At 44.1% G+C, this 17933-nt stretch overlaps 1 protein-coding gene across 1 annotated transcript in view; it reads left to right on the top strand.

Annotated features, from left to right (window-relative positions):
- The window catches only part of SGSM1 (small G protein signaling modulator 1), a 276394-nt gene that overhangs the window by 85859 nt on the left and 172602 nt on the right, over nt 1-17933 (top strand). Inside the window, exon 3 of the mRNA XM_030218397.1 lies at nt 12503-12578. Within this exon, the coding sequence (XP_030074257.1) occupies nt 12503-12578 (76 nt within the window). The remainder of the gene's footprint in view (nt 1-12502; nt 12579-17933) is intronic.

Raw genomic sequence — 17933 nt, 5'->3', positions numbered from 1 at the left:
AAAACAATAGCTGACAGAGATGGGAGGTATGTCTTGGTTCTGGGAGAACTCTGGGGACAAAAACTTTTACTGTGTAATGTGTACGGGCCCAACGTATACTCTCATAAGTTTTTCTCCGAGGTGGTGGCCAGGGTGGGCGCCTACTCTGAATACCAGCTGATCGTAGGGGGGGATTTTAATGTGGTAGCGGACCCCTCAATTGACTGCAAGCCAGCGAAATGTAAGGGTGGAAACTGGGAGCACAAAGGGGTGAATTTTGTATGTAATCAGACGGGGCTAGTGGATATCTGGAGGTTACTGAACCCACAGCAGGAGGAGTTTGTTGGATTATTTGTAGTAAATAATTAGCAGATTTTAGTACACACAGCTTCAGCTTTAGAAATGTTAATTTCTTTCTTCATCTCTCTCTCATTCACCCCTGAATAATTCACTGCTGAGTCACTTTAAAGTTGAAGTAACAAAACATCTGTTTACTCACAGTTTGTAGTTAGATTATAATCAGACAGGCTTATATATACATATTACTATACATTTGTATTATCAGCTCCTTCCATGTGCTTAGATGGTAATGGATGCTCACACCACCATAGATCCTCTCAGGTTAGGAGAGATCATGAGCTCCATGTGCTCCATGTGCTGCATCTGCTGTGTCTAACCCCCACAGGAAGTTGCATAGCTGTGTGACCTCTCTAAGTAATTCACATCAGAGGTCACAGAGTAATCACAGAGAAATAATAGGTGACAGGCAATGCATGTAAAATACAATTACATTCCAACAAACCCCTTCTCATGCATAACTGTCATGCAATTATTTATTCATACAAAGTCCAAGCTTTATACGCAGATTCACAAAATGTTCTCTGGGTAACGGTTTGGTCATGATGTCAGCTGTCATCTCACTGGTGTGACAATAGTGTAGACTGATGACCCCTTCTTTCGCCAACTCTCGCACGTTGTGGTATTTCGTTGCGATGTGCTTGGTGCGTGACTGAACCTTGTCATTCTGTGACAGTCGGATGCAGCTCTGATTATCTTCCATTATCTGGATTGGTCTCTGTTCAGCTATACCAAAATCCAGCATAAGTTTTTCAATCCACATCAGTTCTCTGCACGCTTCCGATACGGCCACGTATTCAGCTTCTGTAGAAGACAAACTCACAATACTTTGTTTATGACTGGCCCATGAAATGTGTACATTTCCATACATAAACACATATCCACTTGTGGATTTATAATCAGAATGATCCCCTGCCCAATCTGAATCACAGTAACATATTAGTTTTGGATTACTATTGGCTGAAATCTTTAATTTACAATCAATGGTACCCTTTAAATACCTTACCATCCTTTTAACTGCAGTCCAATCTGATTTGGTAGGTGAGCTGACCCTTCTGCTCAAAATTCCTACTGCATTTGCTATATCAGCCCTGTATGTGGTAGCTAGATATAAAAGCTTACCTATGGCTGATCTATATTGGATGTTATCTGGTAAAGGTTCTCTTACTGTTTCATCCTTCAGAAAATCAGTGATCATGGGAGTGCTTACAACTTGGGCATCTTGCATACCTAAACTTTCAATAAGCTCATTTATTTTCTGCTTCTGGCTTAGAAGATAAGAACCATCATTTTGTTTCTCAATTTCTATACCAAGATAGTATGACACATTTCCAAGTTCTTTTATCTCAACATTGTGGTTTAAACACTTTACAATGTCCTTGTACTCTTGCTCACTTTTGCTTGCAATGAGCAGATCATCAACAAAAGCTAAAATGTATGCATATTGTCCATTTGTGCACCTAGTGTACAAGCATTTGTCTGCTTCACCTTGCTTGAATCCTAAATTTGTCAATATTTCATGCAATTTTTCATTCCAACATTTTGCACTTTGCTTTAATCCATAAAGACCTTTGTTTAATTTACACACTAGCTTTCTTTGTTTTGTATTTATGAAACCTGTTGGTTGTTCCATGTACAAGTCTTCAGTTATTTCTCCGTGAAGAAATGCTGTTTTCACATCAATGTGGTTGACTTGCATGCCTTTTGAGACTGCAATGCTCAGAAGTGTTCTAATTGTCGTGTGTTTCACTACAGGTGCAAACACTTCATCAAAATTTTCTCCATATTTTTGAAGATATCCCTTTGCCACTAATCTGGCTTTATACCTTTCCACTTTTCCTTGTGCATTCCTTTTTAACTTGAATACCCATTTGCATCCTATAGCTTTCTTGCCAGGAGGTAATTTTGTAAGAATCCAAGTATTATTTTTATCCAATGCATCAATTTCTTCTTGTGCAGCTTTATGCCATTCAGCAGCTTCTTCTGCTGGCATTTTCTCAATCTCATCCCATGTTAAGGGCTCTTGAGCTTCTGCTGACTTTGTTAAGTAAGACAGTCTTGGGGGTGGAACACCTTTGTTTTCCCTGGATGAGCGTCTGACAACAGGTTGGTCTGACCTTTCCGCATCCTCTAAATCTGAGAGTTCTTCTCCAATTGATTCCCCTTCTCCAACTGTACTGTCTTCTTCAATGATCCTTTCTGTGTCTGCTTCCTCTGCCTGTTCCTCGTTAGATACAGGTGAGTTGCTTTCAGACATCTGCCTTGGTATGGCATTTATATACACTGGCATGTCTATTATGGTTCTAGTTTCATATTCTGGATGATAAGGCTCATCTGGGATAATCCAGCCTTTATCAACCCTTTTGTTTTCATCAAAATATGTAACATGTCTTATGCCAACAATGCCAGTTTTCAGATTCAAAATTCTATATCCTTTGTGTCCTGGAGTATAGCCAACTAAAATGCCCCTTTCTGTTGTGGAATCCAGCTTATGCCTTCTTTGTTTTGGTACATGAGCATATGCTGTACTTCCAAATGTTCTTATGTGTGACAGGTTTGGCTTCCTACCATGCCATGTCTCATGTGGTGTGCGCTCAGCGCCTTTAGTTGGCATTCTGTTTTGTAGGTACACTGCTGTGAGAATGGCTTCCCCCCATAGTCTTTTAGGGAGATTGCTATCTGACAGCATACATCTGGTCATTTCCACAAGTGACCTAAATTTTCTCTCTGCAACAGAATTTTGCTCTGGTGTATAAGCTACTGTTGTGATATGCTGAATGCCTTCTTGTTCTAGAAATGTGCGCATGCTTTGTGAAGTGAACTCACCACCATTGTCGGTCTGAAGAACCTTTGGTTTTCTTTCAAATTTATTGCTCACCATGGCTACGTATTTCTTCAGCATGTCTGTGACTTGACTTTTTTCTTTCAGCAAATAGGCCACACAATATCTAGAGAAATCATCCAAGAATATTAGCACAAATCTGTTATTTCCCAATGATGGGATATTAAACGGTCCACATAAGTCACTGTGTATTAAGTCCAGCACTTTATTACTCCTATTTCCTGTGTATGCAGGAAATGAGGGTCTCACACCCTTTTGAGTAACACAGTCTATGCATTTCTCCATTTTACCAGCATCTGCACTTATCTGAATGCCTGTGGCTAGTTGCCCACTGTGAAGATCCTGGATCACCTTAAAATCATGATGTCCCAGGCGGCGATGCCAGATTTCCAGACTACATTTACCATCATTCTTCCTTACTTGCGCCATATGTGAGGCTTCACCTGAAATGCTCAGTTTATAAACATCATTATGCATAAAAGCTTCAGCATACACTTCATCATTTTTAGAGATTGTGCACTTACTGTTTTCAAAATGAATCACAAATCCCTTCTTATCTAATGTAGATACACTAAGCATATTACAAACTGCTTGGGGAATATACAAGACATCACTTACAGGAATTTCTTTAACTTCATTAGACACTTTGCATTTTAAGAATCCAATACCTTTTGCTTGGATCTTAGCAGTCCCTGCGTTTGCAGTTTTAAGAATACCTTCCTCTGGACACATTTCCTGAAAGAAATTCTTACAATTGGTTAAATGGCATGTGCTCCCTGAATCCAAAATCCAAGTACTTTCATTTGAATTATTATTTACCATAGTCAAAGATTTTTCTGCCATTAGAAAGCCCTTGTGTTTATCTTTGTCCTTCATACATTTCCTGGTTTGAAAATTCTTTAGTTCCATTGGCTTAGGTGAGCTAGAGGGAGTGTTTTGTGTTTCCTTACACCATTTAGATACATGTCCCTCCTTTCCACATGAGTAGCAAATCAGCTTGCCCTTGGGTGGAGTTTTCCCATAGCTCCGCCTTCCTCTGTTCTTTGCCAAGAAATTTGTTTCATTTCTCTCTGACTTGCTTTGAGAACACATCTCCTCAGAATCATTTATTATGCATTCCTGCCTTAGTTTTGATGTTGCCTGTTCAAAAGATTGCCCTTCAATGGCCTCATTTACAGACCTAAAAACATCAAACTTCTTTGATAGTGAGGTAAAAAGAAATGCTCTTTTCAATGCATCACACATGGGAATTCCAGAAAGTTCTAACTTTTGAAATGAAGACATAAGATGCATAATGTGATCATTACATTTACTTTTATCCCTTAATTTGGTTTCATTCAACTCTGCCAGCCAAATTGGTTGCTGCTTTGCATATGTAGTTGCATACATAGTTCTCAGTTTATATAAAATGTCCTTTGGTGTATCTTTTCCCTCCACTAATATGGCTTGTTTCTCTGAGAGAGCTTCCAAAAGCATGCACTTCACATAATAGTTTGCATTGTCCCATTCAGCCATATTTTCAGCTGTTCTGTCTTGGTCTAAGCATATATCTAATCTTTTTGCTCGAAGGAAACATATGAATCTTAATTCCCACTGCTGATAATTAAACTCAGTTAATCTAGGCACCTTGAGAGAATAGAACAATGGTGAATTTCTTCCCTCAGCCATTTTCTTAGCCTTCTGTCTGCTGTGTGGGGGGAGAGAGAGACAGACTGAATCTTTCCTTTAAAACTTAAGAGAAAAATGTGGCCTTTTTTTTCTGCCTGGTAATATTTCTCTTCTTTTTCAATTCCTGGACCCTGGGCCCATAACCCTTTTGTTGGATTATTTGTAGTAAATAATTAGCAGATTTTAGTACACACAGCTTCAGCTTTAGAAATGTTAATTTCTTTCTTCATCTCTCTCTCATTCACCCCTGAATAATTCACTGCTGAGTCACTTTAAAGTTGAAGTAACAAAACATCTGTTTACTCACAGTTTGTAGTTAGATTATAATCAGACAGGCTTATATATACATATTACTATACATTTGTATTATCAGCTCCTTCCATGTGCTTAGATGGTAATGGATGCTCACACCACCATAGATCCTCTCAGGTTAGGAGAGATCATGAGCTCCATGTGCTCCATGTGCTGCATCTGCTGTGTCTAACCCCCACAGGAAGTTGCATAGCTGTGTGACCTCTCTAAGTAATTCACATCAGAGGTCACAGAGTAATCACAGAGAAATAATAGGTGACAGGCAATGCATGTAAAATACAATTACATTCCAACAGAGTTTACGTTTTATTCACACCCTCATGGGGTTTATTCTAGACTGGACTACCTCTTGGTGGACCTCTCCCTGTCTGCTCGGATTTCTAGAGCGCATATAGTAAATCATACCTTAAGTGACCACCAGGCAGTGGAGATAATTATTCCGTGGTGTACGGAGCCGAGCGAGCGGGTGTGGAGGTTCTCCCCTCTGTTAGGTACTGATAGAGGTTTTCAGGAGTATATGCGGGCTAAGTGGGTGGAGTATCAACAGCACAATCAGACATCAGATGTGAGCTCGGGAACATATTGGGAAGCTTCCAAGGCTGTTATGAGAGGGCACATCATAGCATACGCGGCGGGTGCAAAGAAGAAGAGAGAGGCGGACTTGTTGCGCCTGTCTCAAGAATACCATCAGTTACGCCGGAAGCACATTTCTCAGATGAACGAGGACAATAAGCTTGCCCTGAAGCAGGTTAAACAGCAGATAGATGAGATCTTGCGGCAACGAGCCGAAAGGGATATATATTACCAGCGGTTCCGACTTTTTAAATGGGGTAATAAGGCAGGCAAGTTGTTGGCCAGTTTGGTGCGACCCTCGCGAAAGAGACAGATCACATCTATTATTCAGGATGAGCAGGGGAGGTCATACACTACAGAGTCCGAAATTGAACAACAATTTGTGGAATTTTATAGTTCCCTGTACAGGGCCCGAGATTTTGACCAGACCAAGTATGAGGCTTTTTTTCAAGGATTGCAGCTCCCACGCCTGGATAGGAGCAGCTAGCCCATCTGAATGCCCCCATTTCAGAGCAGGAGATAAGGGAGGGCATAGGAGCCCTGAAAATGACTAAGGCCCCTGGGCCCGATGGCTTTGGGCCTGAATATTATCGAATCATGGCAGACCTGGTGGCACCACCGATGAGGACCTGGTTTAATGATTTGGTTGACAGGGGGGTGCCCCTGCAGCGTAATGAGGCCCATGTGGTGCTTTTACCGAAACCGGGGAAGGACGTGGCCAGGGTGGGGTCTTACCGACCAATTTCGCTATTAAATCAGGATGTTAAAATCTTGGCGGCTATCCTGGCCAGGCGTCTGAACCGGGTCATACATACCTTAGTACATGAAGATCAGGTGGGCTTTGTGCCAGGGAGGCAAGCTTCTATGAATATCATGCAAGCCTTGATGGCCATCCATGAGTGTAAGAGGAAGGAAGGCCCGGCGGCTATAGTAGGGCTGGACATGGAAAAGGCCTTCGACAGTATCTCGTGGGAATACTTGTTTAGGGTGCTGGAGCAATTTGGGATTCGTGGGGCCTGCTCTGAGTGGATCCAGGCACTTTATGCCAATCCCTTTGCACGATTACAGATAAATGGGAGGCTTACTGATTATTTTACAATTCAACGGGGTACAAGGCAGGGGTGTCCCCTTTCGCCGCTTCTTTTTGTGCTGGCTATAGAGCCTTTGGCTGCAAAGATCCGTGGTAGTGAAGAGGTCCGAGGTATTCGGGTAGGGGGTAGGGAGCTGAGGGTGAACCTCTTTGCTGACGACATTCTATTATATGTTGCCCATGCCCCAAGGGATTTGGAGAAGGCACTCTCTGTGGTTGGGGGCTTTGGGGATATCTCAGGACTCAGAGTTAACTATAATAAGTCGGAGTTGCTGCCCATGACGGATACTCAGGGGGCGAGGGGGATGGCGGGGCTTCCGATACAACCGGTGGCAGGGGCAATGAGATATTTGGGCATCTATCTAAGCACTAATAGAACTACATTTTATAGGAAAAATGTGATAGATGCTCTGGACAAGATCAAGAGTTTGTGTGACAGATGGAGGGACTTGCCCCTTTCGCTGATGGGGCGAATAGCATTAGTAAAGATGGTGTTGCTTCCCAAGATTTTATACCCGATACAGGCTGCACCAATCTGGGTTCTCAGACGGGAAGAATGCAAGTTCCAATCCCTTATTAGGACTTTTATATGGAGGGGGAAGGGGGCACGAATAGGGGTCTCCAAATTATGCCACAGCAAAGACAGAGGGGGTCTGGGATTACCGGACTTACGCCGGTACAACGTGGCGGCGTTAATGCGCCTTATTTATGAGGGAATGGGAGGGAGCAATCGTTTCTTGCCTATTGAGGGACTAGGAGACTGGAGTCACCCGTGGACTTTTCTTAATCTGCTGCACGTGGGATCGAGTAGTGACTCTTGTATGTCACACAAGTTGGCTTTCTTACGACCCTTAAGGAGAGCTTGGATGTGGTGGAGAGGTCAGCAGCGGTGCTCTTCGGATGCCTCACCATATTTGAGTATGACAGGTAATGCGGCATTCCCGGCGGGCATGGGATTTTCTATTTTTTCTAAATGGGCAGATTTGGGCTGCAGGATATTGGGACAACTTTTGGAGGAAGGATCGGGCGTCTTCTTGTCCTTTGACCAAGTTAAGGCACAGTGGGCCGTACCAAATAACAACTTATTACAGTACTTGCAGGTTAGACACTACTGGTCTACTATAAAGGCGCAACATGGAGACGGTTGGCTTTGGGGTCCCCTAGATAAGATTTTGTTACGTATGCCCACTAAGGCTAACAGTTTGTCTACTTGGTATAAGATCCTAACAACGAACGGGCAGTGGGGGGACATGGAACAGCTGGTAATGCGCTGGAATGAGGATGTAGGATCTAGGTACATGGAAAAGGAGTTTGGGAAACTTTTCACTAACCTGTATAAGATGGTTAGAGCTGCTGACCTGCAGGAGACACAATACAAGATCCTCCATAGAGCATTTATTTCTAGAGCAAAGGGGGCAGCCATAGGACTCTGGACAGATGACAGATGCCTTAAGTGCAGGACTGAGGGGGGAACCCTTGTACACTCTTTCTTGGAATGCTCGGCTCTATCACTGTGGAATGTGGCTTTTCAATTATTGGCTGCCGTGTTGCAGCGGGAATTGGAATGGGACTATACAACTTTACTGTTAGGGGATCAGTCATTATTGGTGGTCCAGGGATTGCGATATCCACAGCGTCGATTTGTGTATGTCTCTCTGCTGCTGGTTAGAAAAACAGTCTTGCATTTCTGGGTGTCACCGGAGCCCATACCTGCAGAAGCTTGGAAGGCAAAAATGAGGGAAGTAGGCAAATATGAGAATCAGATCTACAGGGGATCCCCCAGACTGGCCAATAGACAGTACGCTTACATATGGGCTTCATGTTTAAATATCATGGGCTAAGGCTTCCATGATAGTAGGAGGGGAGGGGGATAGGGGGAAGGGTATGGGTAGATGGGTGCGTGGAGTACGAATGTTGTGATGGGATGTGTATGCATGATGGCTTGCTAGTGTGTGAAAGTGGGGAAAAAAGGAGGGTTATAAAAGAAAATTCAGTATGGAATACATCTCACTTTTATGATAATGTTTCCTTGTTCTGTCGAATTTTGTATCAGTATTGGTGTGCAGAGTGACCTAGACTATGTTTTTTCTGCTTTTTATGAGTGTATTGTGTACTGAAGAAGTTAAAAAATAAAATAAAAAAAAAAAAAAAAAAAAAAGGGACCTGCCACTGCAAGCCCGTGGCATTAGACAGTATTTGTCTGATGCCAGTTTGCTGTAATCATCGGTCAAAAACCCCCACCCAGCCACAAAGGTTGGAAAAAAATGTTCACATCTCTGTATTATTTTTTTGAATATTTTTTCTTTATGCACTTAAAAACGATACATCCGTATGTAGTGTACTGCCCAACATGCAAAGTTCAAGAAAAATAAATCAAAATTCAGCTTAGCTTGGTTGTCTGAGCTTGACGCATGTAGTTCTCCCGAAAGGCCACTGAAACCCAACGGACCCCGTTTCGCCAAAAGGCTTCTTCAGGGGTTACCGGGTTCTCAAACCGTGGAGACTTTTCCAAACTCAGGAGTAACACTGTAAACAATAAAAAATTACACGTCAGACAGGAATCCAAAAGTCTACGTGGTGTTAGCCATACATACTAAAAAAAGAAGAAAGAAAGGTGAAAAGCCAGCCTTAACGTGTACTCGTTGTATCGGTACTTAATTACAGGAGCCTACGAACGACCCCGCCAATATATACTAAAATAACCTGATTATGTGTGCATGTGTCTAGGTGCCAATTTATAGGATTATCTTCTGTATGGCCCACTTATGTGCACTTTTAATCATTGTAAGTGGTCCAAAATGCTGCTGCTCTCCTGGAGCAAGGGAAGTCTTGGGTTGAGCACATTACCCCTGCGTTGATTCAGTTACATCGGTTGTGGTGGAATATAGGATATGATACATGGCATTAACCATAATAGTTAAGTTGACCCATACCCTATCACCTGCATGTTTGCTTCCCCCCCTTGCACCCATTTAGGGAATTCTGACAAAAATCATATTGTATACCATCGTAGGATGTCACGATGTTACCTAAGCAAGGGGTTTCTCCTGCTTTGGGCCCTTATTCTGGAACGCATTACTGAATGACTTAAGTGACATCCAGAATTTGCAGGAATTTTAAGATGCACTTGTTTAAATTAGCATTCGACATTGCGTAACCTTGACAGATACTGGAGATACTTGTGACGTTCTGAGTCTGATTATCCCATCACCACAGAAGGCCAGATGGGAATCCACCAGAAACTCAGCTTTCTTTCTTTTTTTTTGGCCCCTTCTCTTTGGAATTGTCTCCCAAAAAATCTTAGATGGAAGAGTCCTACATCCAATTTCGTAAACTCTTGAAAACATACTTATTTCAGAACACGTTTGACAATAATCTGTGATGAAAGGCAGTTTCTTAGGCAGGATTAAATATGCGGCACAATTATATGTTAGTCATGTACTACTACTACTTAACATTTCTAAAGCGCTACTAGGGTTACGCAGCGCTGTACTTGTTATGAATGGTGGTTCAATAAGCATTGGTTGTTTGTTATCTTTTAGAATGGTTGTCTTAGTTTGCTTTCCTGTCAAATTGATGGAATTCTTTTATGTTTGCTTTTATTATGATTTTTTTATATTAATATGTAAACCGTTCTGTTTTGTAAACACAATTTGAAACGGTATAGTAAAATGAATAAAAACGATAAATGATGTATAATTTTTGTTTTATAAGCAAAGCCAAGAGAGCAGGAATAGCCTCCACGGAGAATCAAAACAAAACAGCAAAAGTAGAGGCTGACAAATGTACAAACCAATAGGGAGATAATATCAAAAAAAGTTTAGTCAGAATATTCATATCAAGGACCCGACACGGTCCGTGTTTCGGCGCTAAAGCGCCTGCCTCAGGGGTCACAAACAACTTTCTCTGAAAAGTAGCTGATTGGCTTGGATAAATCCTTAATGTATGCACATGGCTGTAAAAACAAATTAATCCACAGTTTGCTGTTCTTTTGTTCTCTCCGTGGATTAATTTGTTTTTACAGCCATGTGCATACATTAAGGATTTATCCAAGCCAATCAGCTACTTTTCAGAGAAAGTTGTTTGTGACCCCTGAGGCAGGCGCTTTAGCGCCGAAACACAGACCGTGTCGGGTCCTTGATATGAATATTCTGAATAAACGTTTTTTGATATTATCTCCCTATTGGTTTGTACATTTGTCAGCCTCTACTTTTGCTGTTTTGATTTTTGTTTTATATCACGTATGTGCTGTACATAGTCTGTGTGTTCTCTCACCGTATGTATACTTGATCGTGACTTGCCGTGACATTTACAGTAGAAAGTGGCCTTAGCGCGCCCTTACGAGGATCTTTCCTGCACGCTAAGGCCATTATTACCACAGCCAAAAAATGGCCGATTTTTCCATTTTCTGAATTAATGGCCATGTGCTAATGTTCTTCTGTTTTGTTTTGTTTTTGAAAATTAGAGCTCGACCATTAACAAAAATGAGCTCATAGGCTCTTACCGCCACTTATCTTGTAGGCATTATGGGCTCATGTGCAAATCCTGTTCTAATCAGGATGCAGCAGTACTGTTGTGCCAACCAGGGGCGTAGCCAGACTTCGGCGGGAGGGGGGCCAGCGCTCGAGGTGAGGGGGCACATTTTAGCCCCCCCCCCGGTGCTGCTGACCCTACCCGCCATTACCGACCCCCAACCTCTATTGCCAACCCCCCTGCCACCGCCAGCTTTGACGACCCCTGCCGATGACCCTCTCGACTGCCCCCTCCCGCCGCCAACCCTCCCCCACCGTGGGCTACCTTTGCTGGCGGGGGACCCCAATCCCCGCCAACCGAGGAAGTCCTCTTCTTCCCGCAAAGGGTTTGTTCTGTTTCTGACGTCCTGCACGTTGTACGTGCAGGACGTCAGACTCACAGAAACAGAACGAAGGCTTGCGCCGGAAGAAGAGGACCTCGCTGGCTGATCTGCAAGGCTTCGTTCTGTTTCTGTGAGTCTGACGTCCTGTACGTACAACGTGCAGGATGTCAGAAAAAGAACGAAGCCTTCGGAGGAAGAAGAGGACCTCCTCGGTTGGCGGGGATTGGAGGGGGGTCCAGCAAAGGTAGCCTACAGCGACGGTGGGGGAGGGTTGGCGGCAGGAGGGGGGGGTCGAGAGGGTCGTCGTCAGGGGGTCCAGGACCAAATCTACGGGGGCCCAGGCCCCCCTGGCCCCACGTAGCTACGCCACTGGTGCCAACTGATTAGCGCAGAAACGCCCACTCTCCACCCCACCCCCCCAGACATGCCCTCTCAGCCAAAATATAAAACACTTTCAGTGCGTGGGTAGCGCCTGGAAATTTGAAACTTATCAGAGGACGCCTCCGCATGCCCCTTGGGAAACCCTTTTAAGCTGTGGTAAGCATGTGTTATCGCTTACTGCAGAATACTAAAAGGACCCCTTGGTGATTTGGAGAGAGATTCATACCCAAAATAAATAAATTAGGCTGTCCTCTGCTGAGGAGACATTATTACAGTTAATTTTCATCTCCCTTGATATGATTGGTCTTTACAAGTAGGTTTCGGTTAGAAGTCCTGCTATTGATATGTATCTGTTTTTGCTGAAGATGACTTTTGGGGTTTGTTTTTTTTTGCTGAACACATTGCATTTAATACAATTCTTCCTCCGCTTTCTTGTTCTTGACAGGTGAAACAAATAATGGAAGAAGCAGTTACCAGGAAATTTGTCCATGAAGACAGCAGCCACATTATTTCATTCTGCGGTAACTCTGCTTTTGATGTTGTTGAACCGTCTCATGATGGATGACGAAGCTAAACTGACCTTGTGTTCCCTAGTTCACATTTTCAAAATGCAACTACTTCATCACTACTTCATGTTTGTATATGTTGTGGGTTTTGTCTCTGTTTTTGTGTATGCCCCCCCCCCCCGCCCCACATATAACTTTTGAATGGCTGCATCTAGCTCAGTTATATTTGATATTTATTTTTATGTATTTATTTATTTATTGGGATTTATTAGCCACCTTTATGAAGAGATTCAACCAAAGCAGTGTACAGCAGGTACAATTTAACATAAAAAAACTTACAATTTGGTTAACACAACAATAGTAAAATAACCAAGAATAAACTAAATACAATAAAGACTCTATTTACTGAGCCGTGCTGTAGGCGCGCAGTCTTTTTAGTGCGTGCTAAAAAATTAGCATACGCTAACAATAGAGACACCCATCTAACTATATAAATGAGAGGTGACCAACTCACCCGCAAATGCACAGTAGAGAGCGGCTGTTCTGCGCATGCGCGGCACGTCACAGGTCTCTCCCGACGTCAGCTGATCATAAGCGCAACACCTACTACTACTTATCATGTCTAAGGTGCTATACTAAACGTACGCAGCGCTGTACAGCAACCCTCCTCTCTCCCCTGCCCCCCCTCCAGCCACCCAGGTTGTCCAGCGAATTCTTCGGGGCAGGCAGGAAAGAACCCCAGTCTTGCCTGCCTGCCCGCTGCCGGCGCTGACTCTCCCCCGCTGCCGGATCTCTCTTCAAAATGGCCGCCGAGACTTCAGCAGAAGTCTCGCGAGGCCGCCGCTGGAAGTCTCGGCGGCCATTTTGAAGAGCAATCCGGCAGCGGGGGAGAGTCAGCGCCGGCAGCGGGCAGGCAGGCAAGACTGGGGATCTTTCCTGCCTGCCCCGAAGAATTCGCTGGACAACCTGGGTGGCTGGAGGAGGGGCAGGGTAGAGAGGAGAATCACTAGACATGGGTGGCTGGAGGGGGGGCATGGGGAGAGGAGGGTCGCTGGACATGGGTGGCTGGAGGGGGGGGGCAGGGGAGAGAGGAGGGTCATAGTATATAAAAGTGTACTGTAGACATCCTCTCTCATTTCTTGCTTTGGCTATTTCCATTTTTCACAACAAAAATGTTGCCCGTTTTAACGGGCTTTATGGCTTGTACGATTATAAAGGGTGTCTCTATCGTTAGCACGCACTGATTTTTACCGTGCGCTAAAAAGTGTGCGCGCCTACAGCTCAGTTTAGTAAACAGGGCTCTAAGAGCTCCTTTTACTAAGCAGCAATAAGCCCAACGCAGGCTTACTGCTCACTGTACAGGAAGTACCGTCGGGCTACTGCTGCATCCTGACGGTACTTTCCACCCCTAGCGCGCCGTCATTTCCAGTGCTACAAACAATTTATTTATTTTTGTAGTGCCGGAGTGTACCCGGTGGTAATCGGACAGTGCCACGTGCTGCCCGGTTATCGAGTTAACGCGGGAGCCCTTACCGCCACCTACATGGATGGCGGTAAGGGCTCCCCCCTCCCCCCCCCTCCGGATTGACCACTCAGCAAGTGCTTTACTTGCCACACGGCCATTTCCTGCAGGAAGGCAAAACTTCCCTTTTACCAGCTGCGGTAAAAGGGGGCCTCGTCGCGCGTCTAAAACGGCTGCAGCTTGGTAAACGGGGCCCTAAGTGAGGTAAAGTTGAAAACAGTAAATTGAAACCTCATAATAGAACTAGGTTGTTGGAGGAAGGAGGAGATTAGGCCATATTAGTTTCAAATTTGAAAAGGGCTGTTGAGGGAAAGGGGAGGTAGGAGAGAAAATGCAGTAAGACTTCAACCAAGGCTAGATTGAATGTTTGTTTTTTGTGGTGGTGGAGATTCATTGTATAAAGATATTGGGGTTGAGGAAAACTTTTTGAGTATGACTGTGTTCCAGTGACAAGTCCAGAACATATAAAGGAACAAAAAGAATTAATTCTAAGGGCCCTGAATGCATTAGGTTTATGGACAGATTAGGGATGTGCTGAGAGTTTCTTTTCCAGAACCCTTAGGATGATTTGTGTTTTAGAACAATTTATACTAAAAACATGTTTAGATCCCAATATATACCCTGATAAGAGACAAAAAGAACTTTATTAAGGGGACTTTTTTACTGCAGTGTGATAAAATCTGGGTTGAACTTTCTAGCACGGTAAGCTTTAACATGGCACTTTTTTTAGGGTTTATTTATTTTGTAGGTGGTAGGTGTTAACATGCTGGTCTCTGCGTTCTCCAGTTAGCCCTCACTAGTCATAACGCCCTAGCTGGATAATTCAGGAATACCCACTCTTCACTCATGACAACGCCCCTTCTGAATAATATTTTTGAAAAATCAGTAACATGTGGGTTAGCGCATGCAAGCAGGCAAAATGGTGTAAAATGTTTTAGCATGTTTCCTCGGTAGCTTGTTTGCATACACTAACTACGCATTTAGGCCTTAATAATTTTTGTAAAAGGGCTCCTAAATAAATACAGTGAAACCTTGGTTTTTGTCGATAATTCGTCCGAAAACTATTGACGAAAACTGAAACTGACGAAAACCGAGGCAACCAGCAACAGCAGTGTGGCAAAACAACAAAATTTTGGTCGTAAAACAGCAGCAGTGTGATCCCACAACCGGAAACAACGCCCCAGAAGAACGACACGTGAGAACGCAAGATTAGCTGCGTGGGCACGCCGACGAAATCTGAGGCGATCGACGAAAACCGAGACGAGAATTTCGTGAAAGAAATCGACGATAACCGAAACCGATGAAATCCGAAGTCAACGAAAACCGAGGCTTCACTGTAAATCAGACAAAAGGATATGGCTTGTTTTTTTTCCTTCAACAAAAAGATTTTTTAAAAACCCTTATGTTAAAAATATATAAAACCTTCTTTCAATGACTGGTGAAGGGTATGTGGAGTATGAAGTCAGTCTCTCAGATTTACTGCTAATGCTTGCTGTAATACTTGGGTAGCCTTCTGGAGAAGATGTGATACGTAGAGGCAACCTATCAAGGTGTGCTTGAAAATGTCTTTTAATCAAGCCTGTGTCATCCTCTATGATAAGTATTTTTGAATCTTTCTGCCTCATTTTCTTGATCTGCTTAGTACTTGAAGATCTTCTCTTTCATTCATATAAGTTTTAATCCTTTCCTTAAGGGCAACTGCATATTTCTTTTCAACAAATTATTTATTTATTTATTCTCATTTCTTCATATACTGCGATGGGGCCAATCATAGGGTTACCATTCGTCCGGGGCGTCCGGCGGGTTTTGCCCGCCTGCACGTTTGTCCGGATTTCTGGACAAACGTGTGGGCGGGTGGCGCCGTGGGTCTCCCCTCCCCTTCCCTTATTTACTATCTGACCTGGTGGTTTAGTGACCTCTTCGGGGCAGGAAAGAGCCTTTCCTGCCCGGAGCGCTGCCTTGCCTTTCATCCTTCTCGGTCTCGGCTGGGGATTCAAAATGGCCGCTGAGAGTTGAAGTCTCACGAGGCCGCTTCAACTCTCGGCGGCCATTTTGAATCCCCAGCCGAGACCGAGAAGGATGCAGGGCAAGGGCAGGCAGTGCTCCGGGCAGGAAAGAGGGGTCTCTTTCCTGCCCCAAAGAGGTCACTAGACCACCAGGGCAGATAGTAAGTAAGGGAAGGGGGGGGGGAGAGGTGGAAGGGAGGGGAATATGTGACAGGGGGCAGGGTGAGGATCTGAAAGGAACGTGGTGTGGGCGGGGCAGGAGGGCGTGGTGTGGGCAGGGGGGCGTGACGTGTGTCCTCTTTTTCAGAGGACAAAATATGGTAACCCTAGCCAATCAAGGCAACTATGCGGTAGTCTGGGCATGTGTTTTTGGCACGCGCTAGGCCTTTTTTTTTTTTTTTTACTGTGGCTGAGAAAAAAAAAAGCATTTCCCAATGGGGCAGTAAATGGTCATTTGCTAAAATTAAAGATAGCATGCGGCTATTTACTGCCTGAGCCCACTGCTGGGGTGGAAGTCTGCCAAAGCAAATCAGGTTCTTGCCCAAACTTGTCTGAATCCTGTCTCGAACATTTGGATGGTTAAACTATGTGTGGAGTGGGGGCCAGATTAGCAGCTGGGGGAGGTAGGTTAAGATGCTGAAGTGCTGCCGCTCCCCAAAGCTCTGGCTTTTCACCCCCTAAGATTCCCTCTTTACCACAAAACACAAATGGTGTTTTACTGATGTTTACTGCACAAAACACAGCAGCAAGACTAATCTTTGGTAAACCCAAATTTGAAAGTTCAGAGCCCCTTCGAGCGAGATTGCACTGGCTCCCAAGAAAGGAACGAATCAACTTCCAGATCTGCACCCTAGTCCACAAAATCCTTTATGGAGAAGCCCCAGGCTACATGTCTAACCTAATCAATCTTCCACCCAGGAATACATCAAGCACATGCCGTTCGTTCCTAAATCTCCATTACCCTACCTGTGCCGGCCTCAAATATAAATCCACTTACGCTTCCTCTTTTTCGTTTATTAGCACCACATTATGGGAATGCACTGCCAAAAGTTGCGAAGACCACTCAAAACCATCTCAACTTTAGGAAATTACTTAAGACCAACTTATTCCGGAAGGCCTACCCCCTGGATCCAACATAAAACCCAAAGTACTGCGAATCAGCACTTACTTGGACCACTGTGGACTCTCATACCTTTCCCGCTTTCCCTCTACACCCTGTTCTTTCTATCCTCGCTGTCTACTATAATCTATTGTATTTGTTTTCTGCTGGATTGGCGATAGCCTTTTCGGTTTATTGTAAGCCACATTGAACCTGCAAAATGTGGGGTATAAATGTAATAATCTCTCTATATAAAAGGCACCACCAACGTTCTAAATGAAGCCTCCAGCCGGAAGTGTGAAGGGGGAGAGATACCCGGTTTCCCCATGAGTGTCTGCCCCGCCCTCGCTCTCTCTGTAACACAAACAGTGAAGGAAAACACAGCAAAGCACGAAATCAAATCGCTCTCTCTGTAACAGTGAAGGGGACTCAGAGTGGGGAGGGGAGAGAGGGCAGAAGCCCTCACTATCTCTGTAACGCAAACACAGCACAGCAGGAAACTTAACACTGAAGGACTCGACTCCCAGGGAGGAGGGGACAGACAGTAGAGGGGACAGACAGCACAGGGGAAGGGAGAGAGGGCAGAGGGCAGGGACACACACACTCCCACATGCACACAGAAGAAAACCTTGCTAGCCCCCGTTTCATTTGCATCAGAAACGGGGCTTTTTTACTAGTAAATAAATAAATAAATGTGAGAATTGAGGGTTTGGCAAATCTCAGCAGTTGGAGATGAAAATTGC

Source organism: Microcaecilia unicolor, chromosome 11 (genome assembly GCF_901765095.1).
Source record: "Microcaecilia unicolor chromosome 11, aMicUni1.1, whole genome shotgun sequence".
Taxonomy (NCBI): Eukaryota; Metazoa; Chordata; class Amphibia; order Gymnophiona; family Siphonopidae; genus Microcaecilia; species Microcaecilia unicolor.
The sequence above is the reverse complement of the archived record's forward strand: the minus strand, read 5'-3'. Positions and strand labels throughout refer to the sequence as shown.